At 49.0% G+C, this 20,625-nt stretch overlaps 1 protein-coding gene across 3 annotated transcripts in view; it reads left to right on the forward strand.

Annotated features, from left to right (window-relative positions):
* URM1 (ubiquitin related modifier 1) overlaps positions 1–20,625 on the forward strand; it is a 156,333-nt gene that overhangs the window by 126,585 nt on the left and 9,123 nt on the right. For all 3 annotated transcript variants that reach the window (XM_085614121.1, XM_085614122.1, XM_085614123.1), the window contains 2 exons: positions 5,866–5,947; positions 11,194–11,242. In XM_085614121.1, coding sequence (XP_085470247.1) covers positions 5,866–5,947; positions 11,194–11,242 — 131 coding nt within the window. The remainder of the gene's footprint in view (positions 1–5,865; positions 5,948–11,193; positions 11,243–20,625) is intronic.

The raw sequence follows: 20,625 nt of genomic DNA on the forward strand, positions 1-20,625 counted from the left end.
TCATGGAAGTGGTCCTGATGCAAGGGATGCAGGATGCTGAAGATGCTCAGGGATGCTGTGGATGCTGAGCCGGTGTGAGGAGATTCATGGAAGTGGTCCTGATGCAAGGGATGCAGGATGCTGAAGATGCTCAAGGATGCTGTGGATGCTGAGCCGGTGTGAGGGGATTCATGGAAGTGGTCCTGATGCAAGGGATGCAGGATGCTGAAGATGCTCAGGGATGCTGTGGATGCTGAGCCGGTGTCAGGGGATTCATGGAAGTGGTCCTGATGCAAGGGATGCAGGATGCTGAAGATGCTCAGGGATGCTGTGGATGCTGAGCCGGTGTGAGGGGATTCATGGAAGTGGTCCTGATGCAAGGGATGCAGGATGCTGAAGATGCTCAGGGATGCTGTGGATGCTGAGCCGGTGTCAGGCGATTCATGGAAGTGGTCCTGATGCAAGGGATGCAGGATGCTGGAGATGCTCAGGGATGCTGAGCCGGTGTTAGGGGAATCATGGGCGTGGTCCTGATGCATGGGATGCAGGATGCTGGAGATGCTCAGGGATGCTGAGCCTGTGTTAGGGGAATCATGGGCGTGGTCCTGATGCATGGGATGCAGGATGCTGAAGATGCTCAGGGATGCTGAGCCGGTGTCAGGGGATTCATGGAAGTGGTCCTGATGCAAGGGATGCAGGATGTTGAAGATGCTCAAGGATGCTGTGGATGCTGAGCCGGTGTGAGGGGATTCATGGAAGTGGTCCTGATGCAAGGGATGCAGGATGCTGAAGATGCTCAGGGATGCTGTGGATGCTGAGCCGGTGTGAGGGGATTCATGGAAGTGGTCCTGATGCAAGGGATGCAGGATGCTGAAGATGCTCATAGGATGCTGTGGATGCTGAGCCGGTGTGAGGGGATTCATGGGCGTGGTCCTGATGCAAGGGATGCAGGATGCTCAAGATGCTCAAGGATGCTGTGGATGCTGAGCCGGTGTGAGGGGATTCATGGAAGTGGTCCTGATGCACGGGATGCAGGATGCTGAAGATGCTCAATGATGCTGTGGATGCTGAGCCGGTGTCAGGGGATTCATGGAAGTGGTCCTGATGCAAGGGATGCAGGATGCTGAAGATGCTCAGGGATGCTGTGGATGCTGAGCCGGTGTGAGGAGATTCATGGAAGTGGTCCTGATGCAAGGGATGCAGGATGCTGAAGATGCTCAAGGATGCTGTGGACGCTGAGCCGGTGTGAGGGGATTCATGGAAGTGGTCCTGATGCAAGTGATACAGGAGCCTGAAGATGCTAAAGCGTGCTGTGGATGCTGAGCCGGTGTCAGGGGATTCATGGAAGTGGTCCTGATGCAAGGGATGCAGGATGCTGAAGATGCTGAGGGATGCTGTGGATGCTGAGCCGGTGTCAGGGGATTCATGAAAGTGGTCCTGATGCAAGGGATGCAGGATGCTGAAGATGCTCAATGATGCTGTGGATGCTGAGCCGGTGTCAGGGGATTCATGGAAGTGGTCCTGATGCAAGGGATGCAGGATGCCGAAGATGCTGAGGGATGCTGTGGATGCTGAGCCAGTGTGAGGGGATTCATGGAAGTGGTCCTGATGCAAGGGATGCAGGATGCTGAATATGCTCAGGGATGCTGTGGATGCTGAGCCGGTGTGAGGGCATTCATGGAAGTGGTCCTGATGCAAGGGATGCAGGATGCTGTGGATGCTGACCCGGTGTGAGGGGATTCATGGAAGTGGTCCTGATGCAAGGGATGCAGGATGCTGAAGATGCTCAGGGATGCTGAGCCGGTGTGAGGGGATTCATGGAAGTGGTCCTGATGCAAGGGATGCAGGATGCTGAAGATGCTCAATGATGCTGTGGATGCTGAGCCGGTGTGAGGGGATTCATGGGCGTGGTCCTGATGCAAGGGATGCAGGATGTTGAATATGCTCAAGGATGCTGTGGATGCTGAGCCGGTGTCAGGGGATTCATGGGAGTGGTCCCGATGCAAAGGATGCAGGATGGTGAAGATGCTCCTGGATGCTGTGCATGCTGAGCCGGTGTCAGGGGAATCATGGAAGTGGTCCCGATGCAAAGGATGCAGGATGGTGAAGATGCTCCTGGATGCTGTGCATGCTGAGCCGGTGTCAGGGGAATCATGGAAGTGGTCCTGATGCAAGGGATGCAAGATGTTGAAGATGCTCAAGGATGCCGTGGATGCTGAGCCGGTGTCAGGGGACTCATGAAAGTGGTCCTGATGCAAGGGATGCAGGATGCTGAAGATGCTCAAGGATGCTGTGGATGCTGAGCCGGTGTCAGGGGAATCATGGAAGTGGTCCTGATGCAAGGGATGCAGGATGTTGAAGATGCTCAAGGATGCTGTGGATGCTGAGCCGGTGTCAGGGGAATCATGGAAGTGGTCCTGATGCAAGGGATGCTGGATGCTGAAGATGCTCAAGGATGCTGTGGATGCTGAGCCGGTGTCAGGGGAATCATGGAAGTGGTCCTGATGCAAGGGATGCAGGATGTTGAAGATGCTCAGGGATGCTGTGGATGCTGAGCCGGTGTCAGGGGAATCATGGAAGTGGTCCTGATGCAAGGGATGCAGGATGCTGAAGATGCTCAATGATGCTGTGGATTCTGAGCCGGTGTCAGGGGAATCATGGAAGTGGTCCTGATGCAAGGGATGCAGGATGTTGAAGATGCTCAGGGATGCTGTGGATGCTGAGCCGGTGTCAGGGGATTCATGGAAGTGGTCCTGATGCGAGGGATGCAGGATGTTGAAGATGCTCAGGGATGCTGTGGATGCTGAGCCGGTGTCAGGGGATTCATGGAAGTGGTCCTGATGTGAGGGATGCAGGATGTTGAAGATGCTCAAGGATACTGTAGATGCAGGAGACCGGGGAATGGGTTGTCTTCACGCAGCTGCTCTTCAGTTCACAAAGGGGGTGTGGTGGTCCTGGTCACAAGGTCAACGTGCTTGGAAGTCCTCTCAGTGGTAGGCCTGCCACAGGGATATCTTGCACATATTGTAGGGGGAAGGTTTGGCTTTGCCGTTGCTTTACATAGCATTGTCGGACTAGCAGTTAAAACTGCTCTTCCAGTGTGCAATGGCGGACCAGGATGCCATTTCACCTGGGTCATACCCAGGGTGGCACAACCAGTGATTCAATCCCTGGGGTGACTAACTTACATGCCCTGGGTACCAAATACTAGGAACTCAGTGAAGTTAGCCTATGCCAATTGTGTACAGCCAATGAAACACGTTTTGGGGGCCAGGGCAGTGGTCTGGTTAGCAGACCTTAGAACAGTAGTCAGTCAACAAACACCTGGGGGTGAACAAACAAAAAGGCATTTCCTTACACTTTTCATATGTGCATACTACCCACGAGTCTTTGACCCTTCTGCGTTGTGGCAACCTCGCTATGGCACAGCCAAATACATTCAACCTCACAAGCACAATCATCCAGCTCAGTGTCACAACTGGTGCAGTCACAGCTAACACACTGCTTATTTTCACCAGCACTAAGCAAACCAAAGCTTCAGGCAAAAGCTGAAGCGCAAATTGACCCCCGTCGCATTGTGGGTCGGTGGCGGAGCGAGTGCAATGTGCCCCAAGGCAAAGCAAGAAATTGACACCGTAACTGTGTGAATCAAAACATACAGCAATCAGGGTTTAGTGGGCCTCTAGGCCCCGGTGCCACTGCACCAATGGTAGCCATAGCCACAATCCTGATCAAAGAAGCACTGTGCAACACTGATCAAAATCAGCACTCCCGACCAGTGCTCATGAAAACACAAACTGTGTACTCATGAACACTTCCTAATTATGAGTGTTGGGATAGTCTTGTGGCAGTATAGAGCGGTTCACAGGTGGCAGGGTTGCATCCTAATGCCCCGACTGACAAGCTGCTAAATGGGGGGGGGGGGGGGGTAGAGGGGGTCTCACACAGACCTTGGCAGCTACGTGCCGTGCTGTCTTTAACTGCCTTGTGAACTAGAAAGAAAACGCCCTCCGAAATCGCGCGTGGAAATGCTGAAACGAACATTGAAGCGGCTCGGAAGGGAGCAGGGCTGCGCGCGCACCTGCTGGTACCATTGGAAACAGATGACGAATAACAGACCGAGACATACAGGTGGATATTTGTGACCATCAGTGCGGAAGAATAGAACTGTATGGACGTGAGAATGTCCATCGTGTTCACGATGATTTAAAAAAGAAGCGGATACGTAAATAGCATTACATCACAAAGCGCCTTTTCAAGGCGCACCTCGCAGCTGTATCTCGGCTACAATCTTGAGGCACTATGGCACGGTATTCATTTTGTTTGGGCATTTAAAAGGCGCAGAGCTTATGGATTCGGTGGGACAGAAGATGTGCAGCGGGGACTGGCTTTACTGGCGGCGAGAAAAAAAAATCCACTGACTGTCACGCCGCCAGTAAAGGGGCCAATACCCGCGTGCACATCTTTTGTCTTGTTTGTCTCCGCGCGTGCACGCTGGAATAGTATCGATTCCAAAAGTCCTCTGCATGGCAGAGCAGCGCATGTGCTGCTTTTCGCCAGGCCGAGACCTAAAAAGGGCATTTAGGTGGTCTGCAGCCGCTAGGTGGTGTGGTGGTAAGGAGAGAGAGTGTTTGCCTGGGACGGTAGAGAGTGTGACGGTAGCAATGTTGGTGAATTCGTCAAGGATGGACAGAAGAGTTCTGCAGAGACTGAATAGGGGACTATTGCTGAGCCTGTGCATAAACATAGTGGGCACGTGTCAGTGTGGGAGGAGAGCTCTGGACAATCCTCTGTGGGACCTTGTGACAGCATGCCTTGGCATCTGCTTGAGGAAGAGGGGAAGAGCAGCTTAGACCATCCTGGCCTTGGAGATCGATGTAAGTGTGATATTGAAGCGGTGGGCGATGGAAAGTGGATTCGTTTTCAGTCTACAGGCTTTGAGTCTTTACGTATAAAAGTGCAGAGGGCCATCCAGCAGAGGAGGAGTGTCAGGCAATCTGTGATTCGAGATAGAAGGTGAGAGGTTCGGAAGCAGATTTTTTCACCATCAAAGAACCTGAAGTACGAGATGATGCCATCGAGGGAGATGGCTCCAGGACTGAGCCCTTGCAGACACCTTCCAGTAAGACATGGGTGACTGGTGCACCAAGCGCCACATACTGTAAAGTAACAATCCGTGAGATCTGAGGAGAACAAGCCAGTTACTGTGCTGCTGGTACTTGGGGAGGTGAGGATGGCCAGCGTGGGGGACTCTATCAAGTGCTGCTAACAGCGTGTGCAACATTGGGATTGAGGAGAGATGCCTACGATGTGCGCTGGTGAGAAAGTTGTGCACTTGTGTAAGAGCACTGTTGATGGAATGGAGTTGAACGAATCCATACTTGGAGGCGAGAGTAAGTTGTGGAAGGTAAGAGTGAAAGTGAGCTAGCCTGGCATATTCGAAAACTTTACAATAATAATAATCCACATTTGTAAAGCGCGAACAATCACCCGTAAGGGTCTCTAGGCACTGGGGTCCGTCGGGAAGATTAAGCAAGCTATTGCCCAGAGTCACATGGTGCTGGACTAATCTGCCGCTGGTGCCGGGGATCGAACCGTGATCCCCAGATTCCGGAGTCAGTCACCCTGGTCGCGGCGCCACACCTCTTCCACAAGAAGATAATTTGGGAAAAAGACCGATAGTTGGGAGGCGGTTTTTTGAATACGGACATTATGCAGCAGATTCAAAGCTTTGTGAATATGTGGTTAAGGGAAGAGATTGGTTGAAGGGTTTGGAGTGGTAGAGCAGTACACAGTGGCGGGTCAGGGGGTCAGTGCAGCTGGACACAGTCCAGTAAGGTGATACCCAGACCTTCAATTCAATCTGCCATTGATTTCCTTCCTCAGGGGATGTCCGGCACCTGCTGATGTGGATCCGGGAGAACCTGCTGAAGGAAAGGCCGGAGCTCTTCATTCAAGGCGAGTCCGTGTAAGTGGAACTGCGCTACGCTCAGCTACAGGTAGAAAGCACAAAGAGTGTTCTTGCCTGAAGAAATATTCAATTAGTCACACTTGGACTGCCACAGAAGCCCTGAGTGAGTGCTGAAGGGGAAGGGGAGGGGAAGGGAAGGCCATCCTTATGAAGAGGAAGCCTCACACACAATGTTGTGTCATGCCTCATCATTATCAGCCTCTCTCTACCCTTGAAGGACAGGCTCAACCTCCTGTTGATAAAAGCTCCTGGACAGTGAAGGCGTCCAGCTCAGTGCAATTAAAAATACCTCAATGTCTCCCGGCTGTTTACCTTTATTAGGGGGTACATTAGGTGAGGTTAAAAAAGGTTGTGAGGCGGTAATGCGAGAGCAATCACTCATACCGCCATAAAAAGTAGGCCAACATGTTTCTGCCCATCCTCCAAGCCCATACGGGTCTGGGGCATTCCTCAGGGCCAGGGATCCCTAACTCACTCTGGAGGCATATTCGCCTGCTGTATAAGGTGAGGAGGATACAAAAAATACTGAATGTGCTCAGGTGAGTCCCACCTGAGAGCGCACGTAAAGAAATACATAATCATGATAAACAAAATGTACGGTCACAGTATTAATCAATAAGCCAAGGGACTACCCTTGTTTGTTTGTTTCAGAAGAAAGAACCGGAAAGTGGTATGCAAGCGACTCTGCACAGCAAAACCACAGCATACACAGCACACATGATTAGAGAATACACCATGCATAAAAGTAGCGCATGATACATGCGCTATAATGAGAAAAGGCAAAACCATGCATGGAGATGCTAAACTACTGGTACTAGCTTGCTATCTTACCCTAGATTATAGCGGATGGAGGCTTCTTAAACAGAGATAGGGACGGTGTCCTCAGTAGTCGCACACTATTGAAATCAGGGTTCAAAGACATTATAAATGGTCAACAAGTATGTTTCATATAGAGTAATCCATGTTTACCATCATGTCAGGCGCACAATAGGTTGCCTGACATTCATCAGAAATCAGGCGGTACAAAGCACGTTACTAACAAGCGTCTCGAAAGACACAACACACCCAGTTCATGCATCTATACTATAACTGCAAGTAGCTCGTAGTAATAATAGTTGTCCTTGGTCAAGACTATGCTCAGCACGTATAAATACCAGTAAACCATTCTCACTGAATGATTGATTCACGAGGACCCCATTCATGCAATATTCACGTACTAATAGTAGTTGTTGGATTAAGCACGCTCCCATGCGTACAGATTTATATAAAAACATAACAAACGCTCGTGAAGCCCGTTGAATCCGTCCCCACAGACAGACAGACACACAGACACCCCCCCCCACCCCCCCAAAATATCATTATGCAATTCAAATATACACTTCCCTCCATTTTCTGGGTGGAAAAAGGATCCCCAGAAACACTACCATTGTGAGACAAGCCTTTATAAGTGTGCTCTGCGGTGACCAGACTTGTAACTCTTGTTCTCTCGCTCTTTGATCCCGTGGCTCCAGTTCCTGAACTGTTATGGCCTACTGGCTCTTGGTCCCATGGTTCTGTGGCTCGTCTCATTCATTTGTATCTCATCTGGTTCTTGTTCTGCCTCCTTGATGTTGTGGCCTCTTCTCTTGTGGTCTTATTCTCTCGCTCTTTGATGCTGTAGCCTCTCTTCTCTTGTGACTCTTCTTCTCTCGCCCTTTGATCCCGTTGCCCCAGTTCTTTTGCTGTTATAGTCCTCTGGTCTCATGGTCCTGAGGCTCCACGTCTCATTCTCTTGTGGCTCATCTGGTTCTTGTTTTGCCTCCTTCACACTGTTGTCTCTCTTCTCTTGCTCTTTGATCCCGTGGCTCCAGTTGCTTTGCTGTTATCGTCCTCTTGTCTCATGGTCTTGTGGCTCCTCACCGTAGTCTCTTGCGGCTCACCTGATTCTTGTTCTTTCTCTTGGATGCCGTGGCCTCTCTTCTCTTGTGGTCTGGTGACTCTTGTTCTTTCGTTCTTTGATCCCATGGCTCCAGTTCTTTCGCTGTTATGTTACTGAGGCTCCTCGTCTCATTCTCTTGTGGATCATCTGTTTTTTGTTCTGCCTCTGATGCTGTGGCCTCTCTTCTCTTGTGACTCTTGTTCTCTCTTTCATTCCATGGCTCCAGTTCTTTCACTGTTATGTTACTGTGGCTCCTCGTCTCATTATTTTGTGGCTCATCTGTTTTTGGTCAGCCTCTGATGCTGTGGCCTCTCTTCACTTTTGACTCTTGTTCTCTGGCTCTTCGATCTTGTGGCTCCAGTTCCTTCACTGTTATGGTCTTCTGGCTCTTGGTCTCATGGTCCTGAGGCTCCTCGTCTCATTCTCTAGTGGCTTATCTGGTTCTTTTTCTGCCTCTGTCATGCTGTGGCCTCTCTTCTCTTGTGACTCTTGTTCTCTGGCTCTTTGATCCCGTGGCTCCAGTTCCTTTACTGTTATGGCCTTCTGGCTCTTGGTCTCATGGTTCTGTGGCTCATCTCATTTATTTGTATCTCATCTGGTTCTTGTTCTGCCTCTGCTGTGGCCTCTTCTCTTGGGGTCTTGTTCTCCAGCTCTTTGATGGTGTGACCTCTCATCTCTTGTGGTCTTGTTCTCTCGCTCTTTGATGCTGTGGCCTCTCTTCTCTTTTGACTCTTGTTCTCTCGCTCTTTGATGCTATGGCCTTTCTTCTCTTGTGACTCTTGTTCTCTTGCTCTTTGATGCTGTGGCCTCTCTTCTCTTGTGGTCTTGTTCTCTTGCTCTTCGATCCCGTGACTCCAGTTCCTTTGCTGTTATGGTCCTCTGGCCTCATGATCCTGTGGCTCATCTCATTTATTTGTATCTCATCTGGTTCTTGTTCTGCCTCTGCTGTGGCCTCTTCTCCTGGGGTTTTGTTCTCCAGCTCTTTGATGCCGTGGCCTCTCTTCTCTTGTGGTCTTGTTCTCTCGCTCTTTGATGCTGTGGCCTCTCTTCTCTTTTGACTCTTGTTCTCTCGCTCTTTGATGCTATGGCCTTTCTTCTCTTGTAACTCTTGTTCTCTTGCTCTTTGATGCTGTGGCCTCTCTTCTCTTGTGGTCTTGTTCTCTTGCTCTTCGATCCCGTGACTCCAGTTCCTTTGCTGTTATGGTCCTCTGGCCTCATGATCCTGTGGCTCATCTCATTTATTTGTATCTAATCTGGTTCTTGTTCTGCCTCTGCTGTGGCCTCTTCTCCTGGGGTTTTGTTCTCCAGCTCTTTGATGCCGTGGCCTCTCTTCTCTTGTGGTCTTGTTCTCTCGCTCTTTGATGCTGTGGCCTCTCTTCTCTTTTGACTCTTGTTCTCTCGCTCTTTGATGCTATGGCCTTTCTTCTCTTGTAACTCTTGTTCTCTTGCTCTTTGATGCTGTGGCCTCTCTTCTCTTGTGGTCTTGTTCTCTTGCTCTTCGATCCCGTGACTCCAGTTCCTTTGCTGTTATGGTCCTCTGGCCTCATGATCCTGTGGCTCATCTCATTTATTTGTATCTCATCTGGTTCTTGTTCTGCCTCTGCTGTGGCCTCTTCTCCTGGGGTTTTGTTCTCCAGCTCTTTGATGCCGTGGCCTCTCTTCTCTTGTGGTCTTGTTCTCTCGCTCTTTGATGCTGTGGCCTCTCTTCTCTTTTGACTCTTGTTCTCTCGCTCTTTGATGCTATGGCCTTTCTTCTCTTGTAACTCTTGTTCTCTTGCTCTTTGATGCTGTGGCCTCTCTTCTCTTGTGGTCTTGTTCTCTTGCTCTTCGATCCCGTGACTCCAGTTCCTTTGCTGTTATGGTCCTCTGGCCTCATGATCCTGTGGCTCATCTCATTTATTTGTATCTAATCTGGTTCTTGTTCTGCCTCTGCTGTGGCCTCTTCTCCTGGGGTTTTGTTCTCCAGCTCTTTGATGCCGTGGCCTCTCTTCTCTTGTGGTCTTGTTCTCTCGCTCTTTGATGCTGTGGCCTCTCTTCTCTTTTGACTCTTGTTCTCTCGCTCTTTGATGCTATGGCCTTTCTTCTCTTGTAACTCTTGTTCTCTTGCTCTTTGATGCTGTGGCCTCTCTTCTCTTGTGGTCTTGTTCTCTTGCTCTTCGATCCCGTGACTCCAGTTCCTTTGCTGTTATGGTCCTCTGGCCTCATGATCCTGTGGCTCATCTCATTTATTTGTATCTCATCTGGTTCTTGTTCTGCCTCTGCTGTGGCCTCTTCTCCTGGGGTTTTGTTCTCCAGCTCTTTGATGCCGTGGCCTCTCTTCTCTTGTGGTCTTGTTCTCTCGCTCTTTGATGCTGTGGCCTCTCTTCTCTTTTGACTCTTGTTCTCTCGCTCTTTGATGCTATGGCCTTTCTTCTCTTGTGACTCTTGTTCTCTTGCTCTTTGATGCTGTGGCCTCTCTTCTCTTGTGGTCTTGTTCTCTTGCTCTTCGATCCAGTGGCTCCAGTTCCTTTGCTGTTATGGTCCTCTGGCCTCATGATCCTGTGGCTCATCTCATTTATTTGTATCTCATCTGGTTCTTGTTCTGCCTCTGCTGTGGCCTCTTCTCCTGGGGTTTTGTTCTCCAGCTCTTTGATGCCGTGGCCTCTCTTCTCTTGTGGTCTTTTTCTCTCGCTCTTTGATGCTGTGGCCTCTCTTCTCTTTTGACTCTTGTTCTCTCGCTCTTTGATGCTATGGCCTTTCTTCTCTTGTGACTCTTGTTCTCTTGCTCTTTGATGCTGTGGCCTCTCTTTTCTTGTGGTCTTGTTCTCTTGCTCTTCGATCCAGTGGCTCCAGTTCCTTTGCTGTTATGGTCCTCTGGCCTCATGATCCTGTGGCTCATCTCATTTATTTGTATCTCATCTGGTTCTTGTTCTGCCTCTGCTGTGGCCTCTTCTCCTGGGGTTTTGTTCTCCAGCTCTTTGATGCCGTGGCCTCTCTTCTCTTGTGGTCTTGTTCTCTCGCTCTTTGATGCTGTGGCCTCTCTTCTCTTTTGACTCTTGTTCTCTCGCTCTTTGATGCTATGGCCTTTCTTCTCTTGTGACTCTTGTTCTCTTGCTCTTTGATGCTGTGGCCTCTCTTTTCTTGTGGTCTTGTTCTCTTGCTCTTCTATCCAGTGGCTCCAGTTCCTTTGCTGTTATGGTCCTCTGGCCTCATGATCCTGTGGCTCATCTCATTTATTTGTATCTCATCTGGTTCTTATTCTGCTTCTTTCATACTGTGGTCTCGTCTCTTGTGGTCTTGTGACTTCTGTCCTCATAATCCTTCACTCTTTCTGTTTTGTTCCCAGGCGACCGGGGATCCTGGTGCTCATCAATGACGCAGACTGGGAGTTGATGGTGAGTGATCTGATCAACGTCTGTGTGAGTAATGATGGCTTTACCCACAGGGCTGAGGTACGGATGTTTGTGGGAGGGCAGTGAGGGGGTTCCTGATGAGGGCTAACAGGAAACTAAAGAGAGAACATGCAGAGGTGAATTGACTTCAAGCTTCCTGAAATGTCAACCCTCTAAATATATATATACCTATATAGATGTTACCTATCTTTAATAATATTAAGACAAACCTATGATGCTGCCTTCTCCCGTGACCTATATGGTCTTTTAATGTTTGATGATTAGATACCTATAGGGTACTGTTCTATACACGTGGTTTGCACATATTTGTAGTATTTTAGCTTTGCATCTTTGCACATACATCAATAGGATAGGAATGGAGGGAAGAGCTGGCATTTGTCACCTATTTTCCGAAAACTTTGTCAACAACTGAGATGTCGTATATATAATATTAATAACATTACTATTTCTAAGAGAACAAATGTTTAACAAAAATCTTTTTAAACAGTCATTCAATTATTTATATGATATTTATTTATTTATCTATATAAATATAGGCACTGCTCTTTTATATATTTGAGAATTCACATATCTTTTTATTTAATATGTGGAGGATTAAGTGATATATATGTATTTATGTATTCATGTATCTTTATATATATTGTTTATATTACAGGCATTAATGTGTACTCCATTATCGTATTTTACGATTATTCTAATAATGTATTTTACATTGATTCTGCTATCTGATCTACCATACATAATTTTATGTTGCGGTGCGATCTGAGTATGTTTTCTATGCCTATTGTTAAGTAGCACACCTGATGTAACTAGAAATACGCTAAGCATTTGCACTTTAAATACTTTCCTCACGCCCTCAAACGTGTCATGTGATCAAGGCCCCACGTGGGCTGAAAAGCGTAATGGCGGCAATGGTGTTAGGCACTGAATAAACGCTGGCACGAATATACTCTGGGTTCGCTTCGTCTTTTTCCCAAGGACTTGGTTATATATATATGTTTAGTAATTTGAAACTTGTATCCATACATCTTGGTAACTGCTTTTCAATATGGCGGCTGACTTTCTAAGGTGATTGTCCTCTTTTGTTGTCCATGTAAGGTAATACCATGTGACTCACACAATGCCTCTTTAAATATGCTGCTTTTTGGCGCGAACTTTGTTAAACATTCGACTAAGGCATAGCCGAAACACGTCATGTTTTTTATGCTCGCCATGCAATAAAAGATTTAATAACTGCAGGAGTGTCCTACTGAGTGCTTTTCCGAGTTCCTGAAAGTAACTGGGAGTGAGCGCGTATATATATATATATATATATATATATATATATATATATATATATATATATATATATATATATATATATAATGTTTATCCCCTAACCGACCCTATCCCCTTGGCTTGTTGAGGGGTCGTTCTCTTTTCTTTAGTATAGTAAGTACTAAGGTACATCCCGGATTGGTCACTGGTGTACCCTCATCAGTCCCCAGTTTATGGTACTGAGGTACCCAGGGCATAGGTACACCAGGGGTCTCCCATGGGCTGCAGCATGTATTATGCCACCCATAAAGAGACCACTCAAACTGTAACTACAGGCCTGCCATTGCAGCCTGTGTAAGCTGATGCTAGCACCACTTACGGAAGATATAGGTTCCCCTATATTTAAGGTTAATGCACTTAAAACCTATAAGTCACCCCTAAAGCAGGCCTTTCAATGCTGAAGGCAGGGTGCTCGGTTCTAAGTGTGAGGGTGCCCCTGCATGAGAAGGACACCCCCTACAACCTTCAGAGTCCATTCTCCCGGGTTGTAAGTGCATCAGCCATTAGGATACATAGAGTGGCCATGCGTCATTATGCGATGACCATCTCTAAACTGGTTGTAACGAACCCTGACATGCTTGGTATCAAACATGTTGGAATCATACCTCCCACACTATGATTCCATACACTGTAAATATCCTCCGGTAGGCCCTCAGTGGTCCCCGGTACCAGTCTTCTAGACCAGGACAGCAAAACATGGCTTCTGCCGACCAGAGACACGATTCTGTCCTCCTGCTGCTCAGCCGAGCTCGAGCAGGGGAAGGCAGAACAATAGGTATCCTGTCACAGGGAGGTGTGACCACCTCCCAGACAGGGTTTAGTGTGTTGGGGCTGGGTGGGAGCGCTTGCCAGTGCCACTCAGTCTGTTTGAAGGTCACACTTGGTGCCCTCCTTGCACAGTCCAGTTCAAACCAGCTCAGGGAGCCCTTGGCTCCCGCTCTGGTGCGAAACTGGACAAAAGACAAGGGACTATCCTCTCCACTGTTGGACCCCTCGCTTGGAAGGGAACCCTGAATCATCCTAACCCTTTCCTAAGGGTACGTAAGGGCTTACCTGAGGGTGGGTCCCTAGATTCGTTGTGTTAGAAGATTCATTTCAAGACACCACTTCTTCTTCGACCTTCTGGGCACTCTGGACTTCGCTTTGGGCATCAAGCCTGCAACTCAGAAGACTCCTGCTGCTCCTGATCTCGTTGCACTGCTCGTCTGCTGTAACATCGGTGCCTGTGCTCCATACAGGAACCTTCCAAGAGCTGTGGGCATCCAAGACATCTAAAGGAATCTCCCATGAAGTGAACGAGTCACTTCCCTGCATCTGCAGGCACCACAACTAAGCTGACCGGTCTGCTGATCCTCTGCTCCCATGGACTCTGAAAGGCTCAGCAACACAGGTGGTGGTTCTTCACATACCTCGAGGCCTTCCCTGTCCTCTCACCAAGTTTGAGGCCAGTATCCCTCGTCAAAACCGCAGGAACTGAACCCCTGTGCACCGTGTCAACTTGCAGTTGCAAAGGCTTGTTAGCTTTCTTCCATTAAAATCGTCAGGCTCCAAGTAGCCCTAACCTCAAGCATCTCCTGTGACCAAGATCTTTGTCCTACAGCATCACTTACACCGTGGGCCTGCATCTTTGGTGAGCTGCTCGAGGTCCTCTTGCAACCCCAGTGCCTCCGGCCTGTGGGTCCTTCTGAGGGTCTCCTTTGATTTCTACGGGCTCCTCTGATTGCTCGGGGCCTGTCCTGACTCCCCTGCTTGTGGTGAGTCTCCTGGACCTTGCTGGTCCCGACACTGCACCTTCTTCACTTTCCACGTTGGTTGCAGTTGCAATGGCTTGTTGGTGCTTCCGAAGGGCACCGAATTCTCGACATCCGACGAGGGACAGCTCATCCACGGCTCCTGGTCTTCCACAGCGTTGCCTTGGCCGCACAGCTGCAGTTTCAAGGTCACTGCTGGCTCTCCTTCAACACTCGTCGTAAGTGGGCATTCGTCTTCCGGGCCTCCTGGTCACTTCCAAGTGGCATAGACTATGTCCCCTCTGCTTGCAGGTACTTCTTGACTAGAATCTACCTTTGGGTTCCACAGGACACTTTAACCTTCTTCAGCAGCGGCATCTTCCTGAAGTCCTCCTTTGAGTTCGACAACGGTTTCTGACGCCACTTCACACCTATGCACCCGGCTTCCCTGGTGTGGGTATCCCGGTTCCTAGTGTATCCATGGGTGGGGTGGCTCTCCAACCTTCTGTCTTCCACAGTATTTTTTCAGGGTCCACTGGGAAGGGTCCTTCTTCTTTAAAATTGCAACCGCGACTTAGCAATTGACTTGCATTGATCTTACGGTCATGTTCCCACTCTGCACACAGCCTCGGACAGGCTCCTGGTTACTTACCTCGGGTGGTTCCTTGAGTCCCTGGCACTTCTACATCTTCTGGGTATTGTCTTGACTCAAGTCGTGGTTGGCACACCACTATTTTAGTATATGGTTTGGTCTCCCCCTGGTGATAACTGTATGTGTTAGTGAGTGTCTTATAATAAATACCTATTTTTATAAATACACTGTGTGGTTCTTTTTCCCTTGATCTATACTATAAGATTGCACTCTGGTAAAACAAGCTGCTTTACACTCCTCCTAGACTAAGCCTGAAGGCTGCACTCCACAGCTACCACTTAGAGAGAGCTTTCTAAGGTTGTCTAAGACCACCAAAATCACCATAAGGGTCGTCTGGATTAGTGCAGGGTGCCCACTTACATAAGTGTGCACCATCTACTAAGCCAGCTTCTCACACTGATGTTTAGACGTAATGAGGAACTCTCCCCTGTCTGGTCGGGGCGTCTAAGAACCGTGTTCTCTCTGCCTCGGGGACCACTGCACGCCTAAAGAACTCTGGCTGCTGAGAGTGGGGGGCCTGTAGCATGAAGTTAGATGGACAAAAACACAACACAGATCTACTTTTACAATAAGAAACGTTGTAATAACACTGACAACTGCTACACAACACGTGGATGTTGTAAGTGGTTGTGAGAGGTCCTGAATTCCTGCCTTACGTTTCATTACTTGAGAGCACAGAATGAGAGTAAACATCTCAAGGGTTACCTTGCAGTTACAGCTAGAGCTGGCAGACACAACCTCGAAGAGCCAATGGGAATCATCCTAGGGACAGAATCTCCCATCCCTAGTCCTAGATACTGCTTCGCCGTCTCTTTCAGACTCATGGGAAATGTAGTTTGACAGCCTGTTGGTTTTAATAAATGTTTTTGAGCTGGCTCTTTCTCTCTTTTGTATACCAAATAACACCAGCTGCCAAGATCCTCTTTAGGAGAGCAGTCCCACTGACTTGACTTTTCTTAATTACCAAACCTTTCTCTCTTCTGTTGGACGGAGCGTAGTATCCGAACACCTCACTGCATCCCAGACCTGCTACTCGCCGTATTGCGCACTGCATGGGACCGGACCAAGTTAGGTCTCTAATTTTATTTGTAAAGTTTTAGTAGCACTTGTGTGTCACCAAAGCGTGTTGACTTTTGGGAAGCACACTACACCTTGTTAGATTTTGTATTTGCAGTGCAGTCTGTGCGCTACACTGTGGTGGACTCTGTATTTGCAGTGCAGTCTGTGAGCTACACAGTGGTGGATTTCGTGTTTGCAGTGCAGTCTGTCACGCTACACTGTGCTGGACTCTGTATTTGCAGTGCAGTCTGTGCGCTACACCGTGGTAGATTCTGTATTTGCATTGCAGTCAATACACTACAACTTGTTGGATTTTGTATTTGCAGTGCAGTCTGTGCGCTACACTGTGGTGAATTCTGTGTTTGCAGTGCAGTCTGTGCGCTACACTGTGGTGAATTATGTATTTGCAGTGCAATCTGTGCCCTATACCTTGTTGGATTTTGGATTTGCAGTGCAGTCTGTGTTCTACACTGTGGTGGTTTCTGTGTTTGCAGCGCAGACTACGCGCTACACCACAGTGGATTCTGTATTTACAGTGCAGTCTGTGCTCTACACCTTGTTGGATTTTATATTTGCAGTGCAGTCTGTGCCCTATAGCGTGGTGGATTCTGTATTTGCAGTGCAGTCTGTGCGCTACACCGTGGTGGATTCTGTATTTGCAGTGCAGTCTGTGCGCTACACCGTGGTGGATTCTGTATTTGCAGTACAGTCTGTGCGCTACACTGTGGTGAATTCTGTATTTGCAGTGCAGTCTGTGCGCTACACCTTGGTTGATTCTATGTTTTCAGTGCAGTCTGTGCGCTACACCGTGGTGGATTCTGTATTTGCAGTACAGTCTGTGCGCTACACTGTGGTGGATTCTGTATTTGCAGTGCAGTCTGTGCGCTACGCCATGGTTGATTCTGTGTTTTCAGTGCAGTCTGTGTGCTACATTGTGGTGGATTCTGCATTTGCAGTGCAGTCTGTCCTCTACACCATCTCAGTTTCTGTGAACCCCGCTGTTCCATCCCTCACTACTGGTCAGTTTCTGCAAACCCGGCAGTTCCAAACCTCACTACTGGTCAGTTTCTGCGAACCCCTGTTCCGTATCTCATTACTGGTCAGTTTCTGCAAACCCCTCTGTTCCATACCTCACTACTGGTCAGTTTGCACAAACCCCGCTGTTCCATATTGTGAGAAGGTGGCCTGATATATGCTGTCCACTAGTTCTAGTGGGCACCTTGTATCAGTCCAAACAACCCCTTATTGATGATAGGTAAAAGGCAACCTTTATTGAAAGCTATCCTAGTGGTAGCTATGGAGAGCAGCCTTCAGGCTAAGTCTTGAAGGAATGTAAAGCAGCTTGTTTTATCAGTCTATAATCTCTTGAATGACTAAATGAAAGGACAACCACACCAGGTATATATTTAAATATATGTATTTAAGATAAAACACACCCCTCTAGTCTCTTTATGAGACTGGAGTTCGAAGTACTTAAGTTACAAGTTAGCAATCAACAGTAATAGCACAAATACACGTTTGGGCCCTAGGGGCGTACCAAACCATATACCAATAAAGTGGTATAAGAACCACGACTGAACTAGACACAAGGCCTAGAGCTTGTAGAATCGCCGGGACCCCAAGGAACCACACAAGGTAGTGACACAGGGGACACACGGGGGCCGCGTGCAGTGTGTGAACACAGCCGCGGGTTCCCGCTAGCTTCTATGGGCAATGTTGCAGTTGGAAATTTAAAGATTAGGGACACTTAGAAATGAGTCAGGACCAAACCCTTTTGGACTTAGGAAGTTCTAGGGCTAGCACCCACAGGAACACCGGAGTACTCGTGTTACCTTACCCAGGGAAGGCGGGTGCATAGGTGTCTTTTGGTGTCGGGTCGCGTCGTCGATTTCAATGGAAGCTGGCGGGGAAGTGCTGCTGCTGTGAAGAGGAGAAGTGTCCGAAGCGATCCTAGCCTGGATCTAGGATGGAAGGAACCTGAAAGCAGAGGGGACAGAGTCTGGGTCACTTACCAGTGACCAAGGGCAGGATGAACCAATGCCCACAGATGTCGGGTGCTTCAGGTGAGTTGACGGGTGTCTTGACTCTTCAGCCACGAGGTCCAGGAGGAGCCGATGATGACCAGGAGCTGGATTCGAGCTATCCCATGAAGTCTGTCGAGTGCTGCGGTGTCGGTGACCAGATTGGACCCAACAAGCTTTGGCAACGGCAAGTCACTTGGAATCAGAGAAAGGACGGCGGTGCAGACCACCAAGGTCTGGGGGACTCGCCCAGGGAGGGTAAGTCGGGGCATGTCTGGAGCAACCAGGAAAGCCCAATCAGAAGAGGAGTTGCCAATGGGCCAGCGATCATGAAGGAGCCTCGAGCGGTCGCACTGGAAACTGGCCCACGGGTCACTCGTGGAGTGGAGGCCAGAAATCTTCAGTGCAGGAGATGCTCAAGGCTGGGGCTACTCGGAGCCCAAAACACAACTTCGAGGAAGACCAGGAAGATGATGTTGCTGCAAACATTCACGGTGTCCAGGTGTCACAGTTCCACGTCATCCACGATAGCCACGGGCCTCAGCTTTCCTGTGGACTCAGGGTAGCCTCAGGGAAGTCTGTAAATCCACCTCTGGTGATGCAAAGGCTTCGGCGTCCGGCGGGAGCTCCAGCGATGCAGACCGGTCAGTTTCTTCTTTGGTGCCTGCCAAGCAGGGGAGTCACTCCTTGACCCCAACTGAGATTTCTTCAGTCTTCTAAGCAAAGTAGAACGTCGAAGGTCAGGATATATATTGCAGAGTTTCGTCCAGGGTAATCTAAAGTCGCAGGGACTGGGTTCCCATACTTATACAAAGTTTGGGGGTTGAACATACTCTGGGGACCCTCCTATGGGAGGGTTTGGAAAGATAGGTGGTTACACCCATTTCCTTTGTCCAGTTTCGCACCAGAGCAGGGGCAGGTAGCCCCTGCAACCGGTTTGAACTGGACTATGCACAGGGACACCAAGTGTGGCCCCAGTGCAGGGCTTCAAAGCACCAGAGAGTGCTCCCACCCAGCCCCAATACACATCTGCCTGTCTGGGGAGGTGGTTACACCTCCTTGGGGCAGGAAACCTATTGTCCAGGCCTCCCCTGCCGGAGTTTCGGTCAGCAGCAGGAGACCAGACCCGTGTCTGTGGCAGAGGCATCCATTTTGTGATGCCAGGGCTGTAGAAAGTCCTACCGGGTTAGACCAGTGTGAACATGTCTGTCCCTCTAGAAGGGTGGAATGCTACCCCCACCGCCAGAACTGGCGGGGGGTAGTATTCCAAAGCATTTGACACCAAACACAACATGTTTCCGTTCACCCTTCCCAAAGTTAGCATTTACCGCGATGTTATAATGCACTTAAGAGTATATGGTCAGGCTGCACCACAAACAGCATCAGAGGAGTTACTCTGAACGCTGCAGAGGGGCTCTGTTCATGCAGGGGCACCCTCTCACATAAAAACCAAGCACTCTGCCTTCAGGATTGTTAAGGCCTGCCATAGGAGTGACTTATAGGTTTTATATGTGTGTGCAATGATAGTGATATAGGTAGCCTATACCACTGTAAGGGGTGCAAGCACACCCTTACCCAGGCTGCAGTAGCAGGCCTGTGGTGCCTTTTTGGAGTGCTTCCCAGGGGTGGCATAATACATGCTTCAGCCCCTGGTAGGCCTCTGAGGTACCTATGCCCTAGGTACATAGTATACCATACTAGGGGCTTAAAAGGCACTCCAGAGTCCAATTAGAAATGTACTTAATGTACATGCAAACCATTTTAGAGAGGAAGCAGCTAGGCTGGGGTCCTGATTAACGGGGCCACAGCCTGACTAAGGTCGAAAAACAGTAAAATACCAGCAAAAAGTGGGGGTACCCATGTGAAGCAGATCCTACTCTCCTACACATATCTCACTACTGGTCAGTTTCTGCGAACCCTTGTTCCATCCCTCACTACTGGTCAGTTTATGCGAACCCTGCTGTTTCATACCTCACTACTGGTCAGTTTATGCGAACACCGCTGTCCCGTACCTCACTACTCGTCAGTTTCTATGAACCCTTGTTCCATATCTAACTACTGATCACTTTCTGCGAACCCCGCTGTTCCATCCCTCACTACTGGACAGTTTCTGCGAACCCCGCTATTCCATACCTCACTACTGGTCAGTTTCTGCGACCCCGCTGTTCCATCCTTCACTACTGGTCAGTTTCTGTCAACCCCACTGTCTCGTACCTCACTTCTGGTCAGTTTCTGCGAACCCCGCTGTTCCATACCTCACTACTGGTCAGTTTCTGTGAACTGTTGTTCTGTACCTCACTGCTGGTCAGTTTCTGCGAACCCCCTGCAAACCCTGCTGTTCCATACCTCACTAGTGGTCAGTTTCTGCAAACCCCGCTGTTCCATACCTCTCTACTGATCAGTTTCTGCGAACCCTGCTGTTCCCTACCTCACTACTGGTCAGTTTCTGTGAACTGTTGTTCTGTACCTCACTGCTGGTCAGTTTCTGCGAACCTCGCTGTTCCATATCTCAGTACTGGTCAGTTTCTGCGAACCCCACTGTTCCGTACCTCACTACTGGTCAGTTTCTGCGACCTTGCTGTTCCA

The sequence above is a fragment of the Triturus cristatus genome, chromosome 1_2, assembly GCF_964204655.1.
Source record: "Triturus cristatus chromosome 1_2, aTriCri1.1, whole genome shotgun sequence".
NCBI classification, from domain to species: Eukaryota; Metazoa; Chordata; class Amphibia; order Caudata; family Salamandridae; genus Triturus; species Triturus cristatus.